The sequence below is a fragment of the Rhinatrema bivittatum genome, chromosome 5, assembly GCF_901001135.1.
Source record: "Rhinatrema bivittatum chromosome 5, aRhiBiv1.1, whole genome shotgun sequence".
Taxonomy (NCBI): Eukaryota; Metazoa; Chordata; class Amphibia; order Gymnophiona; family Rhinatrematidae; genus Rhinatrema; species Rhinatrema bivittatum.
In genome coordinates, this window is record NC_042619.1 from 116,308,122 (window position 1) to 116,325,534 (window position 17,413).

The 17,413-nt window shown below is 42.5% G+C and overlaps 1 protein-coding gene across 3 annotated transcripts in view; it reads right to left on the reverse strand.

Moving 5' to 3' along the window:
- Positions 1-17,413, reverse strand: part of LOC115092159 (phosphatidylinositol 3,4,5-trisphosphate 3-phosphatase TPTE2-like) — a 90,287-nt gene that overhangs the window by 9,666 nt on the left and 63,208 nt on the right. For all 3 annotated transcript variants that reach the window (XM_029602776.1, XM_029602777.1, XM_029602775.1), the window contains exons 14-17: positions 15,513-15,593; positions 11,928-12,033; positions 7,924-8,021; positions 4,216-4,311 (exon numbers count right to left, since the gene is read on the reverse strand). In XM_029602776.1, coding sequence (XP_029458636.1) covers positions 4,216-4,311; positions 7,924-8,021; positions 11,928-12,033; positions 15,513-15,593 — 381 coding nt within the window. The remainder of the gene's footprint in view (positions 1-4,215; positions 4,312-7,923; positions 8,022-11,927; positions 12,034-15,512; positions 15,594-17,413) is intronic.

Here is a 17,413-nt window from a genome sequence, read left to right on the forward strand (position 1 = left end):
ACGGGGAAGGATAAAATACTAAGTACAAATGAGGAAGGGAGAGTAGCTGGGAAGCAGAGGGGTAATTTATATATAAGAAATGGGGTGCGAGATTAACACAGAAGATAACATATAATTATAATTATTCATTTTTGTATATATATGTGGGGAGGAGGAAACTGGAATGGGAGGGGCAACTAGTATATGCGAAGTAAAGTACAAGATTAACATAGTAAGTAACGTATATATATACAAAGTGTTAATTGCATGATTAATACAATGACGGGAACTTATTATGACCAGAGGGTGAGAAAATGTAAGGAGGGGCTGGGGTGGGGGGTAGAGCAAATTAGTGGGAAGCATGAGGAGAAAATATATGCAGGGAAGGGGGAGGGGGTGTGTGACAGTAAAGGGTGAGGGGGGGTATTGAACAGCAAGGAGTGAGGGGTGCAGGAGGGCACTAGGAACAGGGAGATGTGGTGGGGGAGGAGCTCAATTCTGGGAATGCCTATTTAAACAGCTATGTCAATTTTTTTTCTTGAATTTGAGAGCTTGACTCTAGGCGGAGGTAAGGGGGCAAAATATTCCAGAGGGTGAGCCCTGCGCAAGATAGGGCATGATGCTTCGTCGAGATGAGGCGTGTAGTCTTGGGAGAGGGTGCGAATAGGCAACCTTTGTAGGGGTGTCTGGTAGGACGGTTGGATGCAAGGAAGCGGAGGGGGTTTTCAAGCCAGTGGGTTTTGTCGGCGTGTAGGGTTTTGTGGCTTATGCGGGAGGAGATCCTTGAGGACAGGCGTAATGTGTTCTGATTTCCTGGTGTTGGTGAGGATTCTCGCTGCTGCATTTTGTAGCATCTCTGGAGGGGTTTGATGGTGGTGAATGGAAGGCCAAGTAGTAGGGAGTTACAGTAGTCCAGTTTGGAGAAGATGGTTGCTTGGAGGACCATACGGAAGTTGTGGAAGTAAAGGAGGGGGTTTAAGTTTTTTTGAGGATTTGTAGTTTAAATAATCCATCTTTTATGATTGCATTGATGTGTTTTTTCATGTTTAAGTGTTGGTCGATGGTGACAGCGAGATCCCATACACTGTTAGGGAGGGACATGGCGGGGGGGAGAGGAATTATGTCGTGTTGTGATGATATGATTAGAAGCTCCATTTTGGATGTATTAAGGCCAGGTGGAGGTTAGTGAGGAGTGTATTTATGGATGAGAGGCTGTTTTCTCAAATCTTGAGGGTTTTGGTTAAGGATTCTTGTATGGGGATCAAGATTTGGACATCATCTGCATAAATATAATATTTGAGGCTGAGGTCAGAGAGGAGTTGGCAGAGGGGCAGAAGGTAAATATTGAAGAGGGATGACCCCTGGGGGACACCTTGGGTTAATTGGATGGGTGTGGATTTGGCGTTTCCAGTTTTGACTCTGTAGCATCTCTTGTCAAGATAGGATTTAAGCCAGAGATGGGCTGAGCCAGTAATGCCAATTTCTGAGAGACGGTTCAAGAGGATGTTGTGATTTATGGTGTCAAAGGCAGACGAGATATCAAGTGGAGCCAGAATGTATGATTGACTGGTCTAGACCTTTTAGGAGGGAGATTAAGAGGGTTGCAGAAAAATAAAGCAGAGGGGACATGGAAGAGGCAAGCAAACAAGCTCAATGTTGGAAATAAGAGCAATATGAAGAATATAAAAAATAAAAACAAAATAAGGAGAAATGACAGTAGCATGGAAAATAAATGAGACAAGTACAAAACATGAGATGTAAGGATACTCAGATTACTATCTTGGTATGATGATGTGCTTTTAAACTGATTACATTGTTAAAGATTACTAAACAATCCTAAAGTGTTTAGGGAAACACCTGGAAACACTAATGAGTGCAATGTAGATGAATAGTAAGAGGTCAGTAGGATGGCCAACAGATGAGTAGCAAGAGGACAAAAATACAAAAGGAAGAGAAGGAGGGTGGAATACAAAATAAAGGGGAGGGCAGACAACAAGAGGCTGTGAATGAAGACTCATGGCACCGCAGCCTTACTAGGGGAAGTCCTGATTGAGCTGACACCCAAAGAAGCATGAGGAAACTGATGGGCAAAAAAAGGGGGCCACATGAGGCAGATATGGAGTATGACACATATTCAGACAGGAAGAACAAAGAGGCTTAAGAAAAACAAACACAATAGTTACTCCTTTTGCTCGTGGATAGCCAGATTTTTCACGCTACAAATCTAAAATTTGTACAGTTCCATGGAGTCTCTCTCTAACCCCTACCTCCACGCATGCATACACATTAGAAGGGTAGGTGAGATAACAGGAAAGCTGAGAGCCTAGAGAGGAGGCAGGAAAGGCAGTTTCTGGAAGCCTGTTTACAAGAAGGGATGGCTTACCGGCTAGCACAAATTGTTCAATGCGAGGACAAAATGGAAGTTACTGTTGACACTTTTGCAGTACAGATCAGGTACGTGCATTTTAAACAGCTGACATTATGATTACACCTCTCATGAACCATTACCGATTTGCTTCTTGAACAGAATTTAACTTAAAGATGAATTCCAGTGTTTTGAGTTTATACGGAACTGAACATGAAAAATAACAAACATATAACCACTGTTGGAAATATTGACCCCTTTCCTTTGTGTGTTGTGTAAATGTTGTAAAATGAAGGCTTGTATAGCAATCTGAGGAAGGCCGGATGTTTGTTAAGTCCCCATAAAACATTTTCATGGAAACAGGCGCCTTGCCCAGAATGGAGTTATCTGCACCACACAAATTCATGCACGCTCTTAAAGGGGCCAATGTAGTAAGCCACTCTAAGCCATCTGCATGTTTTTGCGCGGGTTTTTCAGTCCTAACCTCTCTCATGTATGTAAAAAAGATTTTAGCGCCGAAAAAAATCCACGCAAAAACATGCGAATGGCTTAGCATGCGCCCATGCAAATGGCATGCAAACAAAGCTATTACCTATTACCGGGCAATGCAGAGAGCCGCGTTAGCAAGGAAAACTGTTAGAGTGTTTTTTTTATGCAGGTGTTTTAGTGCCTGGGTCAGGGTAGGAGTAAAAGTTAAAGCACCTGGTCTGAAATACAGAAACCACAAAAGCTATGCCGTCTGTAAATAATTCTGTTGCATGTTTAAGTTTAAATATTTGAGTGCAGATTTTTACGTTCATTTGCATGCCAATGTTATTGCATCCCGCGGGGCCACCTATTTTTTTTTTTACCGTGCATGCTACCTAAAATAAGTGCAAAATAATAGCATCAATTTTGGCACAGGTTTTATTACATTGATTCCAAAGGGAGATAGTAATACAACAAAACTGAGATGTAGTACCAAACATCTATCTACTGCGTGAACTTGGGAGGTAGCAACCAGGGAGAATTACAAAGCAGCAGAACTGTCCAACAGAACTGTCCAGGTTTTCCACATGAAGATGACATGTACATCAAGGGGCCGAGTGCACTTTTTAACCCGTGGTTGGATGCGCATTTTGGATGCGCGTCCACAACCCCTTATGCTATAAGGGGATTAGCGCGTCCAAAACGCTCGTCCAACCCCCCCGTGAAACTAATAGCGCTCATCACATGTTGATGATGCTATTAGTTATTCTCCCCAGATCTAAAAAAAAAATAAAAAAAAAAAAAAAAAAAACTTTTGCACCTGACTCACACATTTTTCTGCTCAGAAATTAATACCTGCCCTGAGCAAGTGTTAATTTCTGAGCAGCCCAAAAAAAGCTACAGAAAAGCAGAAAATACTGCTTTTCTGTACATCATCCGACTTAATATCATGGCGTTAAGTCAGGGAAACCAAAAGGTTTCCGGTGGTCAGGTTAGGGAAATGAAGGCTCAATTAATGACGTCCATTTTCCTAACCCATGGTTGTGCACAGAATAGGAAAACGGACGCTCCTAAAATTGAGCGTCCGTTTTCCTAACCTGCTGACAGCCACCTCTCCCGGGTGTCTGCTGCCAAGGAGCACACATTTGTCCCTAGCGCCTCCTTGGCAGCACGAACCCTCGTTTAAATATTGAATCGCACAGCCAGGAGAGTTGGCTGGGCGCGCATTAGGAAAGCAGATGCTCAACACTGAGCGCCTGTTTTCCCCACTCAATTATTGCATTGGCCCCCAAATGTTTAGACGCTAAAATGCCCTCCCAAAGAAACACTCTACCAAACCAGCGGAAAAAGAGCTATAGCAAAACAATAAAGCTGCAAAACATTTAAGTCTGGCGTCTACTTACCGCGCTGGATTCAAATCTTACTTTGACATCACCAGTGATCACTGGACAGCCTTCTAAGGTGATGATTGCAGTGTTGTTACCAGAATCAGAGAACAACTGTTCAAATCAACGAAAAACAATGAAATGACCCCCATGGGCAGAGATCAGGGATGTTGCTAGTCCTGGCAATGCGGCAGCACTTTGTTCATCCAGACCAGTGGTAGACAACTCCAGTCCTGGAGTGCCACATTCAGGGCTGGTTTTCAGGTTATCCATAATGAATATGCATGATGTATATTTGCATGCACTCCCTCTATTGTATGCAAACATATCTCATGCATATTTATTGGGGGATGTCCTGAAAACAAGATCCATTTCTGGCACTCTAGGGCTGGATTTGCCTACGGATTACCTACGGACAGTGCCATCCAGATGATGGCAGTCACCATTATATCAACTCCTTAGTGCTGGTGACTTGTCCAAGTCCATCATTGGCCATGGGACAACCAGAGCAAAGGGATTCCCAACCAAAATTATACAAGCATCAGAGAACACTGTCTAGGTAGTTGGAGTTAAACACAAAAAGGGGCTGAATTAACACAAGTTTGAAATTTGTGAACTATAGTGCCAATCACCAAAGCTTCAAATCTTGCTACAGTCCATTCATGCATCTTTTATATACATTTATAATTAAGTACATTTATATTTCAGTTTTCTTTAATAAATACATCCATCTAAAATAGAAGTACATTTTGCATTCACTTATCTCATGCTTGGAGCAGGAAAAGGTAGGCATATTGACTGCTAATTCCTATGGAATTTCTTTAGGATATTTAACTATCAATGAGGAAACAAGTTTGTAGTGGGATGTGATGGGGGACGGACTAGGAGAGAAATACATTTTTAAAAATGTAATTGAATTATGAATGTACATGAAAAAGATGCACAGTGAACAATAGCTACTCATTGAAGCTTTAGCATTGGTGCCGCTATTCATAAGTTTCAGACGCCTGCTAACTCTATCCCTTTTTGTGCCCGATACGGTCTCCAACACATTTGAATATATTTTTCTGAGGCGTTAATTAGAAGTTTACTGGATTTTGCTGAAAATACTTATCATAAAAATGACAACCGTCAACATTAACGCATGACACATTGTAAATTAAATACCAAGTGATAACCCAAAGGAGGAAAATATTCCTGAACCCTAGTATGCTACAAGTGGAATAATAAAAGTATCAGTTATTTTTCTTCCTTTATCAGCACCCAAGGAGAATGTAAAAAAAGTTATATACAAAAAGCAAACAACAAAACTTCAAAATAATATACAATGAATCATTCAATAAGTTACAAAAAATTTAAAAACTTCATAAAGTCTAGTAATTTAATATGTTTTATTCATAATGTAATAAATATACAATCACATAAACCACCAACATAGGATTAACACACATCACCAATTCCCTCACACCTAAAAAAAAAAAAAAGCTCACATCCACAACCCAACCTTTATATCCAAAAATCAATCCTTTAATCACAACATTCATTAAAAACAATTAAGAAAAAACATAGATAAGTTTTGTTGCTAATGCTGTCTTCACAAGGACCTTAAAGAATCAGTGATGACAGTACATCTGCATATCTCTCAAAGATGTTACGCAATTCCAATATCCTGCCTTTTTAAATACCTCAGTAGTCTTATAACCCAATGATGTTTCTATATATTACATATATAGATTCCTCAATAGTGAAGACGCATCCTCATAGCTTAGAACCATCGTTATTCCAAGTGTTCTGCCATTTTTATACATCCCAATGATCTGCAGAGATGTTTCTTCATTTCACATATATGTCATTCATAGGTAGATGTATTATCACTGATAATTCTTTGAGGTCCCTTTGGAATCATCATATTTTGGTATTGCAAGACCACATTAGCAACTGAACTTTCCTAATTTTTATTAATTGTTTTTAAATGAATGTTGGAGTCAAGGGATTGATTTTTGGAAATAAGGGTTGGATTGTGGATGTGGGGGGGGGTTACCCATGAGGGTACTGGTGATGCGGGTTATAATCCTATATGGCTGGCGGATTCCATTTCCTTCTGCTATACTCAGGCGGGACTGCAACTTAGTGGCCATGTCAAGGCTCATTCCGTCAGAGCCATGGCAGCTTCAGTGGCCCACTTGAGCGGTCCCCTTAGACAAGATCTTCAAGGCTGTAACGTGGAGTTCCCGCCACACTTTTTTGCCTCTCACTACTGTCTGGACAGGGATGGCTGACGCAATAGCAGCTTCGGCCAGTCTGTCCTCCAGAATCTTTCAGCTGTAGAACCCAACTATTCCTGCCTTGGATCCATTTTTCGGATTCAGGCTTTTTCCCCCCTTACCAGCAGCACCAATGTTGGGTGCCTGTTGCTCAGGAACAGCCTTTAGCTAGGGATTCACCCATGTGTGAGGACTGCCATCCTGCTTGTCCTGTGAGAGTTGCTTACCTTAACAGGTGTTCTCATAGGACAGCAGGATGTTAGTTCACATGAAACCTGCCTGCCTCCCGGGAGTTGCTTTCTCCTGTGTTTATTTTTTCATAATTCTATGTTACGAGACTGAAGAGGGACCCCGCGTGGATAGTGGCGTGCTCAGTTGCCAGTCAAGGTTTCTGGAGGCTTTGGCATGGGTTTTTTATGCCGGGCTCCGTCCGATAATGTCACCCATGTGTGAGGACTAACATCCTGCTGTCCTAGGAGAACTCTTGTTTGAGATAAGCAACTCTGCTTTCACTCTGGAATTCATTGTCAGAGGATGTGGTTATGGCAGTTAGTGTAACTGGGTATTATCCAAAACATTTTAAGTTTCTAGAGCAGAAGACCATAAACTATTAATCAATAAGGATTAGTAGCTTGGGATTTATTCATTTAATGTTTGGGTACTTGCCAGATACTTGTGATTTGGTTGGCCATTGTTGGACACAGGATATTGGGCTTGATGGACCCTTGGTCTGACCCAGTATGGCATATCTTATGTTCTTATATGCATTATTTTGTGAATAAAATGTATTAAATTACTGATCTGTTTGAAGTTTTTGAATTTTATTTTTATAACCTGTTGAATCATTCAGATATTACTTTGAAGTTTTGTAATTTGTTTTTTTTTGTATATAAACAGATGAATTTTCAAAAGGAGTTACGCATGTAAGTGTTACATACTATCATAGCTATTTTCAAAAGCCATTTACTCATGTTAAGTGCTGCCCTGTACAGAAAGTCAGTATTAAGCATTCAGGTCTGATTAGATCTGAGCTTCCCTAAAGCAGAATGTTAAGTTATGCATACAGCATGGAGAATACTACCTTCTTCTTCATTCCAGTCCATCAGCCACAAGGCATCAAACAGTTTTAGCCTAATCTGTTTTTTGTGCTATAGTTTTTCTTATAATCTTTGTCTATCTTTATCCTTAAAAAAAACCCCAGGAGTGATTACCATGTAAAGATATATAGTCCGTTTTCAAACACATATTTTTGACTATTAATATCATATTTTTGACCATTAGGATAATTTACTTTATAAGATCATTTTTTCAGGAAAATAATTGGTTATTCATTATTCCTAAGGATCATAGTAAAGCTAGGCCACAGGTTGGAACTGCTTTACAGATTCATCTTATGATGAGGGTCTTCACACAGCGGGCAGAGTCCGGAAGAAAGAGTCAGTAGATGGAGGAGACCTGTTACCTTGCAGTTTTCCTGAGATTCACAAATGCACTGGAATACAACTTCTTTTTTCATTATTATCTCTACTTTTAGATCACTTCCATTGCTTTTTCCAACCCCTAGAACAAATGAAAATCATTTTGATTAAAACTGCACCAAGGGCTAACAAAGTTGGGAAAAAAAAAAAGTCACAGGGTTACATATTGTCATGTGGAACATTTGCACTTTCTATTTTTAAAACTTTACCTGGACTCCACCATCCTCACCCAAATCCTACACAACCTCTGTACTGCCATCTCTGTCAGTACCTTGGCCTGGTGAAGGCTCCTAGTTAGGTACTGGTGAATTCAGCAAGCAGAACTTTGTTTTTTGCCAGGGTGAACGGTCCAAGGCTAGCGAGCCCCCACATCATGCCCCAATTATTTGCCTTCCTGTTTTTCTGCCTCCTCACTGCCACTCTGAAAACTGCACCAGAAATGTGTTTTTTTGACTGAACAGGAGTCTGGCAACAGGGCCGGCTTGGTGGCAGTGCCACGCATTGCCAAACAGAGGCCCTGCGTTCAATTCTCAGCTCAAGTCTTCCATTGATCAGGCCAGCCGGGGATGCTGCAGAGTCATCACTCACAGCCCCTGGGGGGCAGTCTGTCACAGTCATCGCTTAGCAGCAACACCCAGTGACCGGGATTTAGGGCCTGCGATTTGCAGGATTCCAGCAGGAGCCCTGGTGCACGGACCCTTGAAGCGGAATGACTGGGCTTGATGAACTGCGGCTATAAAATGGGGAAAATCCCCCAAGCCATTGTGAATGGAGGCCCGTGGCCCTGGATCTTAGTCCAAGTTTCCACATAGCTGGAAACCCAAAATGAGAAGATGAAAACTGCCAAGACCCAAAAAAAAAAAAAAAAAAGTCTGGCAGCGATTTTATAAGTCCCCTCAGAGAGAAGGTTGCTAGGCATGCTCATTTTGGATTTTTATTACTGAATATTTTATCACTTTGATTTTACATTACATTACTCAATAACTGCAGCAATTTAAGGGGTGGGTATCATTACTGCAAAATATTTAGTCTGATATCCTTTGAGGATAGGGTTTGGCAGGCAGGTGGATGCCAGTCCAGAGGCACCCTGAACACAGCTGAAAATGTGGAGCTGGAAGGACTGTGTTCTCATGAGTTACAGTTCTCTCTCTTAAGGAAGTATTTCCAATTATATTACACACATATATTTCCAATATACATACAAAGCAGCATTATATCTAGGCAGAGTTCATTTCAGAAACTTACTCAAGACAAGAATGTCTCATAGAGAATAAAAAGGAGGGGTGAAATCTGAAGTGTCAAGATCACCTTTTCTGTCTCCTGTCCCCCTTCCATCATCAAGCATTTTCCCTTTCCTTTCATCTACCCCTCTCCTCTCCCCTTCCCCTCCAGCCTCTGCCTCCGATTCTCCCCTGGGATCCTCTCCCTCCCCAGCATTTGGCAGCACAGTCCGTGACAGGCGCTCTCAGTACTAAGGAACCAAATGTAGTATTGCAAGAAGTGAACACCTGTTAACCGTGCCGTCAACATGTGCAAGCTAGCTTGCAATCGTGGTAACGTGAAATTTATGCTGATGACATAAAGAGATGCAACACTATGCAAAAAAAACCCCCAAACTGATCTATCTACTAGCATGGCAAAAAAAAACAAAAAAAACAAAACAACCCAACAATCCGAAACTACCTGCACAAAATAGTTCATAGATGTGTCATTAGATTTTTGCGATAACATCTGCATGAACTGTCGCGTCTGGAACGCATGCACTGCTCTGCATCTCATTAACATCTGCTGTTAGTATGCATGTTAACAGATGATGATCGTGCACTTTTATACAATGGCCCTTAAAAAACCTCCTCCTGCCGCACATGGAGAGATGTCAATGTTCCTTTAGTGGGTGCATAAACAGAAACTGGGAGTTAGGGGAAGCCCAGGAAACAGCCACACTGTATAGGTTTCGGGGATAGGGCAGAAAGAGAAAGCAGACTCTTCCAATAGCAACTGTAAATAAACATTGCATAGGACAGGGGGTTCCTCAACTCCATATTCTGAAATTAACCTTATATAGGATAATCTCAATCTCTCTCATGGCGCTGGCAGTGGCTCTTTTTCTGCTGGACTCACGACTGCTTCCAGAACAAGAAAAGAGCAGGGAAGCTGAGCTGCTATGGCTGTGTGTGTATAGGAATGGCTTGCAGCAGATTCAACCACTTGGCCCCTTTTCTGCCAGAAGCACTATGAACAGGAGAGGAGGAATGCTGCTGATCTGCTGTGGCTGTGCCAGCTGCAGACAGATGAGAAGGAGGATGAGGCACTGATTTTGGACATCTGCTCGACATAAAAATTCCAGGTATCAAGGTTGCTCTGGATAATAGATCACAGACTAGGGACCGTGATATTTTCCATGTAATGAGAATTTCTTGTTAATGGATCTTTAGATAAATGGTGCCGTGCCTTGCTGTATATCTGTGTCTGTATATATAAACAATCCTTAAACTCAGATGTTGAAAAATCACTTCAGAAGTGAAACGGAAGAGATACATGCTATCCATTGTACAGGAAGTGGAGCTTCTTAAAAACAACGATCATGGGACAAGCATTGCTAACCTCCAGAAGGAATACAGTGTCAGACAAACAGCAATCTACAGTACGTATGAAGGACACAGAGACCGGAATCTGATGCTTTATGCAGCGCGCAACTCCATAAACGGGAGCAGCTAAATGCGAGGCATTAGGAGGAGCTCAGATTTGGACAGCGTGCTGACCAGTGTTTCCTGCAGCATGGCAATGAGAGTCTGTCTATGTCCCGGCCTGGGTTAATGAAGAGCAAGATTTTCCACACAGACGTGAAGATTCAAAGTGAATAAGGGGGAATGCTGACTAGCTGAAGAACTCAATTATCCAGAATAGCCTCAGCCCCGACCATTTCAGATAAATAGTGTTGCACTGTGCATAGGTATAAATATATAGATGTATTACAGGATGCATGCTCTTTTGATCAGCTATTCTAAAAATGTACTTCAGAATCTGTGGCTCCCTTGTATAGTAAAGCTATGTGGTGCCAGCATTGTACTTTCAAAAGGTTACAGATCAGAAGCAGTGTGTAGCAGATGTCCCCAATATGGACTAGTGACCCCAATTAGCCTTTGTCCCTGATTATAGTGGGGCTAGATTATGTGGGAGATTTCCATCTCCTCTCTTCCCTTCCCTCCCAACCCAGCTGGTCCGGTTCAGTCTCGCAGTTTGAATGGTGTTGATCCCCATAGATTTCATGGTTCATATTACAAGACTGACCCCACGCCTATGGCAGAGAATGCTGACGAGGTATTTAATATCTTCAGAGGGATAGCTGTGTTAGTCAGGTGTAGCAAAAATGACACGAGGCAGGAGGCACCTTATAGACTTAAGCAATTTATTGAGGCGTGAGATTTCGAGGACAGAGTCCATTTTGTCAGATGCCTCAATAAACTGGTTAGCCTATAAGGTGCCACCCGCCTCTTGTCATTTCAGGTATTTAGAGTTTTATATTCCACTTTTCAGCGCTTCAAAGCGGATTACCAGTACCTACAGTACCTGAATGAATTTAATGCTGCTCCTCCTGCAAGTGGCAGGGAAACCAGGGATCGGGTGAGGAAAAGAATCAAGAGAGAGAATGTAAGAGGAAAGGAACGAGGAATGGAGGAGAACACGCATAGGAAAGAGGAGACCAAACCATGAAAGGCGGGCAGGCAGGAAAAGCAGAAAGGAGAAAAGGAGAAGAAGCAGGAGGGAGCAGGAAAATACTGCCTGCAGAACATGATAGCCATTTTTATGTGCACTATCTTAGCATAGAAACCTTTATATTAGTGCAATTTTCCTCAGGTTCAGTCACTCAAATGCCTTGCTCCTCCCCCCATATGAACCGCTTGCTCACTACCGGTGCAAGGTGAAACCAATGTCCCAGATTCACCCAGCTCCCATCTGGTAAATTTCCACATCAAGTCTCTCTTACCATTAATGGAATGAACTAGGAAGCTTTTGATCCTGAATTTTCTCTCGGCTGGGAGCTGCCACTTGTACTTGTTCTTCACGAGCTCATAGTACCCGACATATCTGCTCTGCAAGAAAACGTTGCATTTGTGCGGTAAGCAGGGGCTCTGTCGGTTCCCCAACCTGCACCCCTCTACAGCAAGCCAGGGGATCACTGAGCTCAAGAAACACAGACAAACCAGGAGGTCACAGGGAAGAACCCCGAAGCAGGACGGACAGAAAGAGGAAGAGCAGAGAAGCAGAAGTGTCAGGAAAAAGGAAATTCATCTACAATGCTTAAGAACATAAGAAATTGCCATGCTGGGTCAGACCAAGGGTCCATCAAGCCCAGCATCCTGTTTCCAACAGAGGCCAAACCAGGCCACAAGAACCTGGCAATTACCCAAACACTAAGAAGATCCCATGCTACTGATGCAATTAATAGCAGTGGCTATTCCTTAAGTAAACTTGATTAATAGCCGTTAATGGACTTCTCCTCCAAGAACTTATCCAAACCTTTTTTGAACCCAGCTACACTAACTGCACTAACCACATCCTCTGGCAACAAATTCCAGAGCTTTATTGTGCGTTGAGTGAAAAGAATTTTCTCAGATTAGTCTTAAATGTGCTACTTGCTAACTTCATGGCATGCCCCCTAGTCCTTCTATTATTCAAAAGTGTAAATAACCGATTCACATCTATTCATTCATGACCTCTCATGATCTTAAAGACCTCTATCATATCCCCCCTCAGCCGTCTCTTCTCCAAGCTGAACAGCCCTAACCTCTTCAGCCTTTCCTCATAGGGGAGCTGTTCAATTCCCTTTATCATTTTGGTTGCTTCGCCCCTCTCAGAATGGAGTTCATTTTTACCCTTGCCTCAGTTCAGATCATGCAGGCACTCCTTTAAAGATTCTTTTTATTGTGTCTGTCCTCCTCTTTTTCTGATGGTGTAAAATAATTCGGGGGCGTGGGAAGCTGTCATTCTTGACCCCTCTTTTGTTCACCTACATTTCTTCACTCTGTTCCTCTCTTTTTTAAGATCTATAAAATCCACTCTTCTCCAACTTTAGAGGTTCTCGTTCACCACATTTTTTATTTTCTTAAGCTAACAGTAAATGGCAGCAGAAAAAGACCAACCGCCCCATTTAGTCTGCTCACTTATTCCTGTTCACACTGCAACTGCTTGTAAGCTCTCTCCTTAACCAGGACACCTTTTATCTCTCTCTCATCTGTACTCTACCAATCTTAGGCAGATGAGCAGACAAGATCCCCAGGGACCCCTCCCTTCCCATGTCTAGCTACCAATACCAGTGCAGCTGTTGCTTGAATACGCAGCCTCACACGTTCCCTGCACAGCTGCACAGCTTGCCAAATCAGAGCAGCTGCGCTTCTGCCAGGACGCCTGGTTATTGCTGCACTTGCAGCCTGCCAGGCAGACCAGCCACTAGTTTAGTTCTATCGTTGCAGTCTGCTGAAGTGACCCGTCTACACAGGTGTCTGCATTTCATACTACCCATTTTGCCATTCATTCCGGCAGCTCCAAGACTAGTTGTTGACTCATTTGAGTGAGGCGCCTGGGACATTTAAATACATGCAACTAGACTGTGCTTCTGCTAGCTCTTCACATTATGCTTATTCTATCCCTCAAAGTGTGTTACAGCTTTAGCACTTTTTCAAACAAAGATATGACTCAGAATTTAGTTAGAACAAATATTAAATTAGCCTCTAGCACCTGCACCAGGAAGGGCGTTCCATATGCCCACCACTCTTTCTTTGAAAAAAAAAAAAAAAAAGAAATTCCGGATGTTGCTCCTGAATCTATTTCCTTGGCAGCTCATGACCCTTTGCTCTATATTTTCCTTTGCGCTGTAAAAGTTTTTCTACTTTTGCATTTATTAATACCTTTCAGGTATCTGAATGTCTATCTTATCTCCCCTATCTCTCCTCTGGCACAAACACACATTTACTCATTTAGGCCCTATATAACTCCAGAGAAGAGGAAACAACTGTAATGGCTTCCTTGTTGGACAATCTGATTGTATGCAGTCTGACTTAACTTCTTCAGCAACTTCTATTCCAACAAACTTGTTATTCTGATATCACTCAGTTGATGTCCTCTCTCCACTGGTTACCTGTCAAACATGCCATCTTCACGCTCCCAGTCTTTGCCCATAATCTGGTTCACCACTCACTCTCTCCAATCTTAATCAGTATTGCTCCCCTCCACCTCGCCTCTTCTCCATACTATCCCCACGCTCCAACACTGCACTAAACAGGCTACCTCTCGCTATCATGCCTTCTCCTTCCTTGCACCCATGTTCTGGAACAAGTTTCCTCTCGGAGTTCAGACCTGCCATCACTATCCTCCCTCCCTGGTCCACACATAAAACCACCTCTTCAATATTGCCATATTTCTCATCCCACTCAATTCTTGCTCTCTCTTTAGTGTAAGAATACTCATGTATTTCTTTGCTTTTCTAACACAAATCTTGGATAAGGAACCAGATAAAAAAAAATAATAATGACGAAGCACAGGGTAATGGTGTACAGGCCAAAACGGGACCTTGGTTTGGGGATGAAGCGCACAGGATGGAATGTACGATGAGATAAGAGATTGTAAGTACGGAAGTGCACCAAACTGGACCACAGAAATTACTAATTTTGAGGCATTTCTGTTGAATAAGGAGATGAAAGGGAAGGCAGTGGAGAGAAAGTAAAAAGGGAGCAAACCCAAAGTTAGCTATGAAGCAGGCATCAGAACTTTTTTTTTTTTTTTTTAAAGAGTAATGATTTCATAACAGGATTCACAAAAATACAAAGATCTTCGCAGTTGATAGGCTAAGAATTAGGCAGATAGGGAGAGTACTGGAAGGATGGTGGCAGCAGGGTTAGGCAGCCCGGGATGGAAAAGGAGAAAGAATTTGAGCAAAGGGATTAAAAAAATTATAAGTGAGATATGAAGGCATAATAATTATGTGTGTGTGATGCTTGTCCTCGGAAGGTGGCATTTTTATGCCTTCTCACTGATGACACATGTGACCTGTTGCATGGCACTTCCCAAGCTTGGTGTTCTAGAACTTGGAACGATGTCATCAACACACCAACCATCTATTCCTCTTCAGCCTAGGTTAGTGCGGGGCCTAGAGAGAAGCCAAATGTGCGGTGAGGGAGAGGGCTGTGTGAATCCAAGAGTATGTTACCTTCAAGCAATTCCCTTTTCTTCACATGTATTTTACTTGGATTCAAACTAATGAGGGATCAGCACACTCATAGGACATCTGCCAAAAAGAAATGGCTGAAAACCTCAAGACATCTGGAAATGCAAAGGCCCAGGGCAGCGTACATGAGAGGCAGGTTCGGGGACAAATTATACAGACAGAGACTGAAATCTGGCCTAATTCAACTTTGTTGGCTGCTCAGCAGAGGTCCAAGTTCTAAATCTCTAAGCTTAGCAGGTGCCACAAGGTGACATGTGACCATCAGTACAAACATGGAAAATACTATTTAAGAATGTGTTTTCTAGGGAATTTTGATTTTGCATGTGTTTATTAATATTACATACTTACCTGAGAGGGAGTTTCAACACCTTGAAATTTAGTGCTCATACTTGTATCAGTCCTCCTCTCTCCAAAATAATCCAAACTTGCCTATAAAAATTAAGATATCAAAGAATTAGATTCATTTTGAGGAAAATAATTCCAGCTATCACAACACATCACCTCCAGTCATTTACCATGAAGTATTCACCATCCTCTAAACTCAAACTTAGAGTTATTAACCCTATCGGATCCAGAAATGAAAGTACTCCAAAGTTACACTCATGGTGGTACTAGCTGTGTGAAAAGCAATGGAAGTTTTCTTTGCAAAAAGGGGCCAGGATAGTTAGCCGCTAGCCGGAGAGCTGCTTTATGGATTCGATCACGGCTTCCTAGCACCCCTAGCTCATCCTTTAATTTATAGGCAGGTGCCACTTAACCCCCCCCCCCCCAAAAAAAAATAAAACCTTGAGAGTTTGATCAGTCCCTTGTAGGCCACTACCAGACATATAGTGAATTCATTAATACATTTAAAGGACATTAGACACATTCCTACTCCCATAGCAACCTAAAACTTAAGTAGGAACTGAACAAATTTGAGATGAAGGCAGCAGTCCAGCAGCAAGAGGGGGGCTTCCCAGTCTTTTGCATCGAGTGTCACATGTATGATTTTTTTTTTACCCGCCGGTGAGAAGTTGTACATGTGCATGCGATGCAAAGAGCTCCTGGCTCTCAGAGAATGAATCCGATCTCTGGAGGCTAGAGTGGCAGACCTGGAGGAGTTGAGGCATCAGAGAGGTATATAGATGAGACCTTCAGGGACATTGTAGCCAAGTACCAACTTCAGACTGGCAGCCCTGGTGCTGCCTTGGAGGAAGAAGGTCTCATGATAGGACAGCATCAACCTGGTGCAGCAGGAAATGATCCTGTAGCAAGGACCTGCTCTCCAGGTGATGCATTGTGCTTTCGCACTGAGGATATCTCCCCAAGGCCTACTGCCCAGGAGGGAAGGGTTAGGTCGGCTATCATAGCTGGTGATTCGATTATTAGGAATGTAGATAGCTGGGTGGCTGGTGGGCGTGAGGATCGCCTGGTAACATGCCCACCTAGTGAGAAGATGGGGTACCTCACGTGTCACCTAGATAGGATTTTAGACAGTGCTGGGGAGGAGCCGGCTGTCGTGGTACATGTGGGCACCAACAACATAGGAAAATGTGGGAAGGAAGTTCTGGAAGCAAAATTTAGGCTCCTAGGTAGAAAACTTAAATCCAGAACCTCCAGGGTAGCATTCTCTGAAATGCTCCCTGTTCCACGAACAGATCACCAGAGGCAGGCAGAGCTCCAGTGTCTCAATGCGTGGATGAGACAATGGTGCAAGGAAGAGGGATTCAGTTTTGTTAAGAACTGGGAGATTCTTCCGAAGGGATGGGCTCCACCTTAACCAGGGTGGAACCAGACTGCTGGCGCGAACCTTTAAAAAAAAAAAAAAAAAGAGATAGAGCAGCTTTAAAACTAGAGCAAAGGGGAAAGCAGACAGTCGCTCAGCCGCGCATGGTTCGGAGAGAGGTATCTTTAAAGGATACTAATGATGCATTAGAATTAGGGCATCCCAACAGTGAGGTTCCAATAAGAAAAAGTAGTCCAAGTGACTAAAAACTCACCTGAGCTAAAAAATTCTAACTTATCCCTATCAATTAAAAAGCAGAATGCAAATACAAACAAAAAACAAACTTTGAAATGTTTGTATGCTAATGCGAGAAGTTTAAGAAGTAAGATGGGAGAATTAGAATGTACAGCAGTGAATGATGACATAGACTTAATTGGCATCTCAGAGACATGGTGGAAGGAGGACAACCAATGGGACAGTGCTATACCGGGGTACAAATTATATCGCAATGACAGAGAGGAGCACCCGGGAGGCGGTGTGGCGC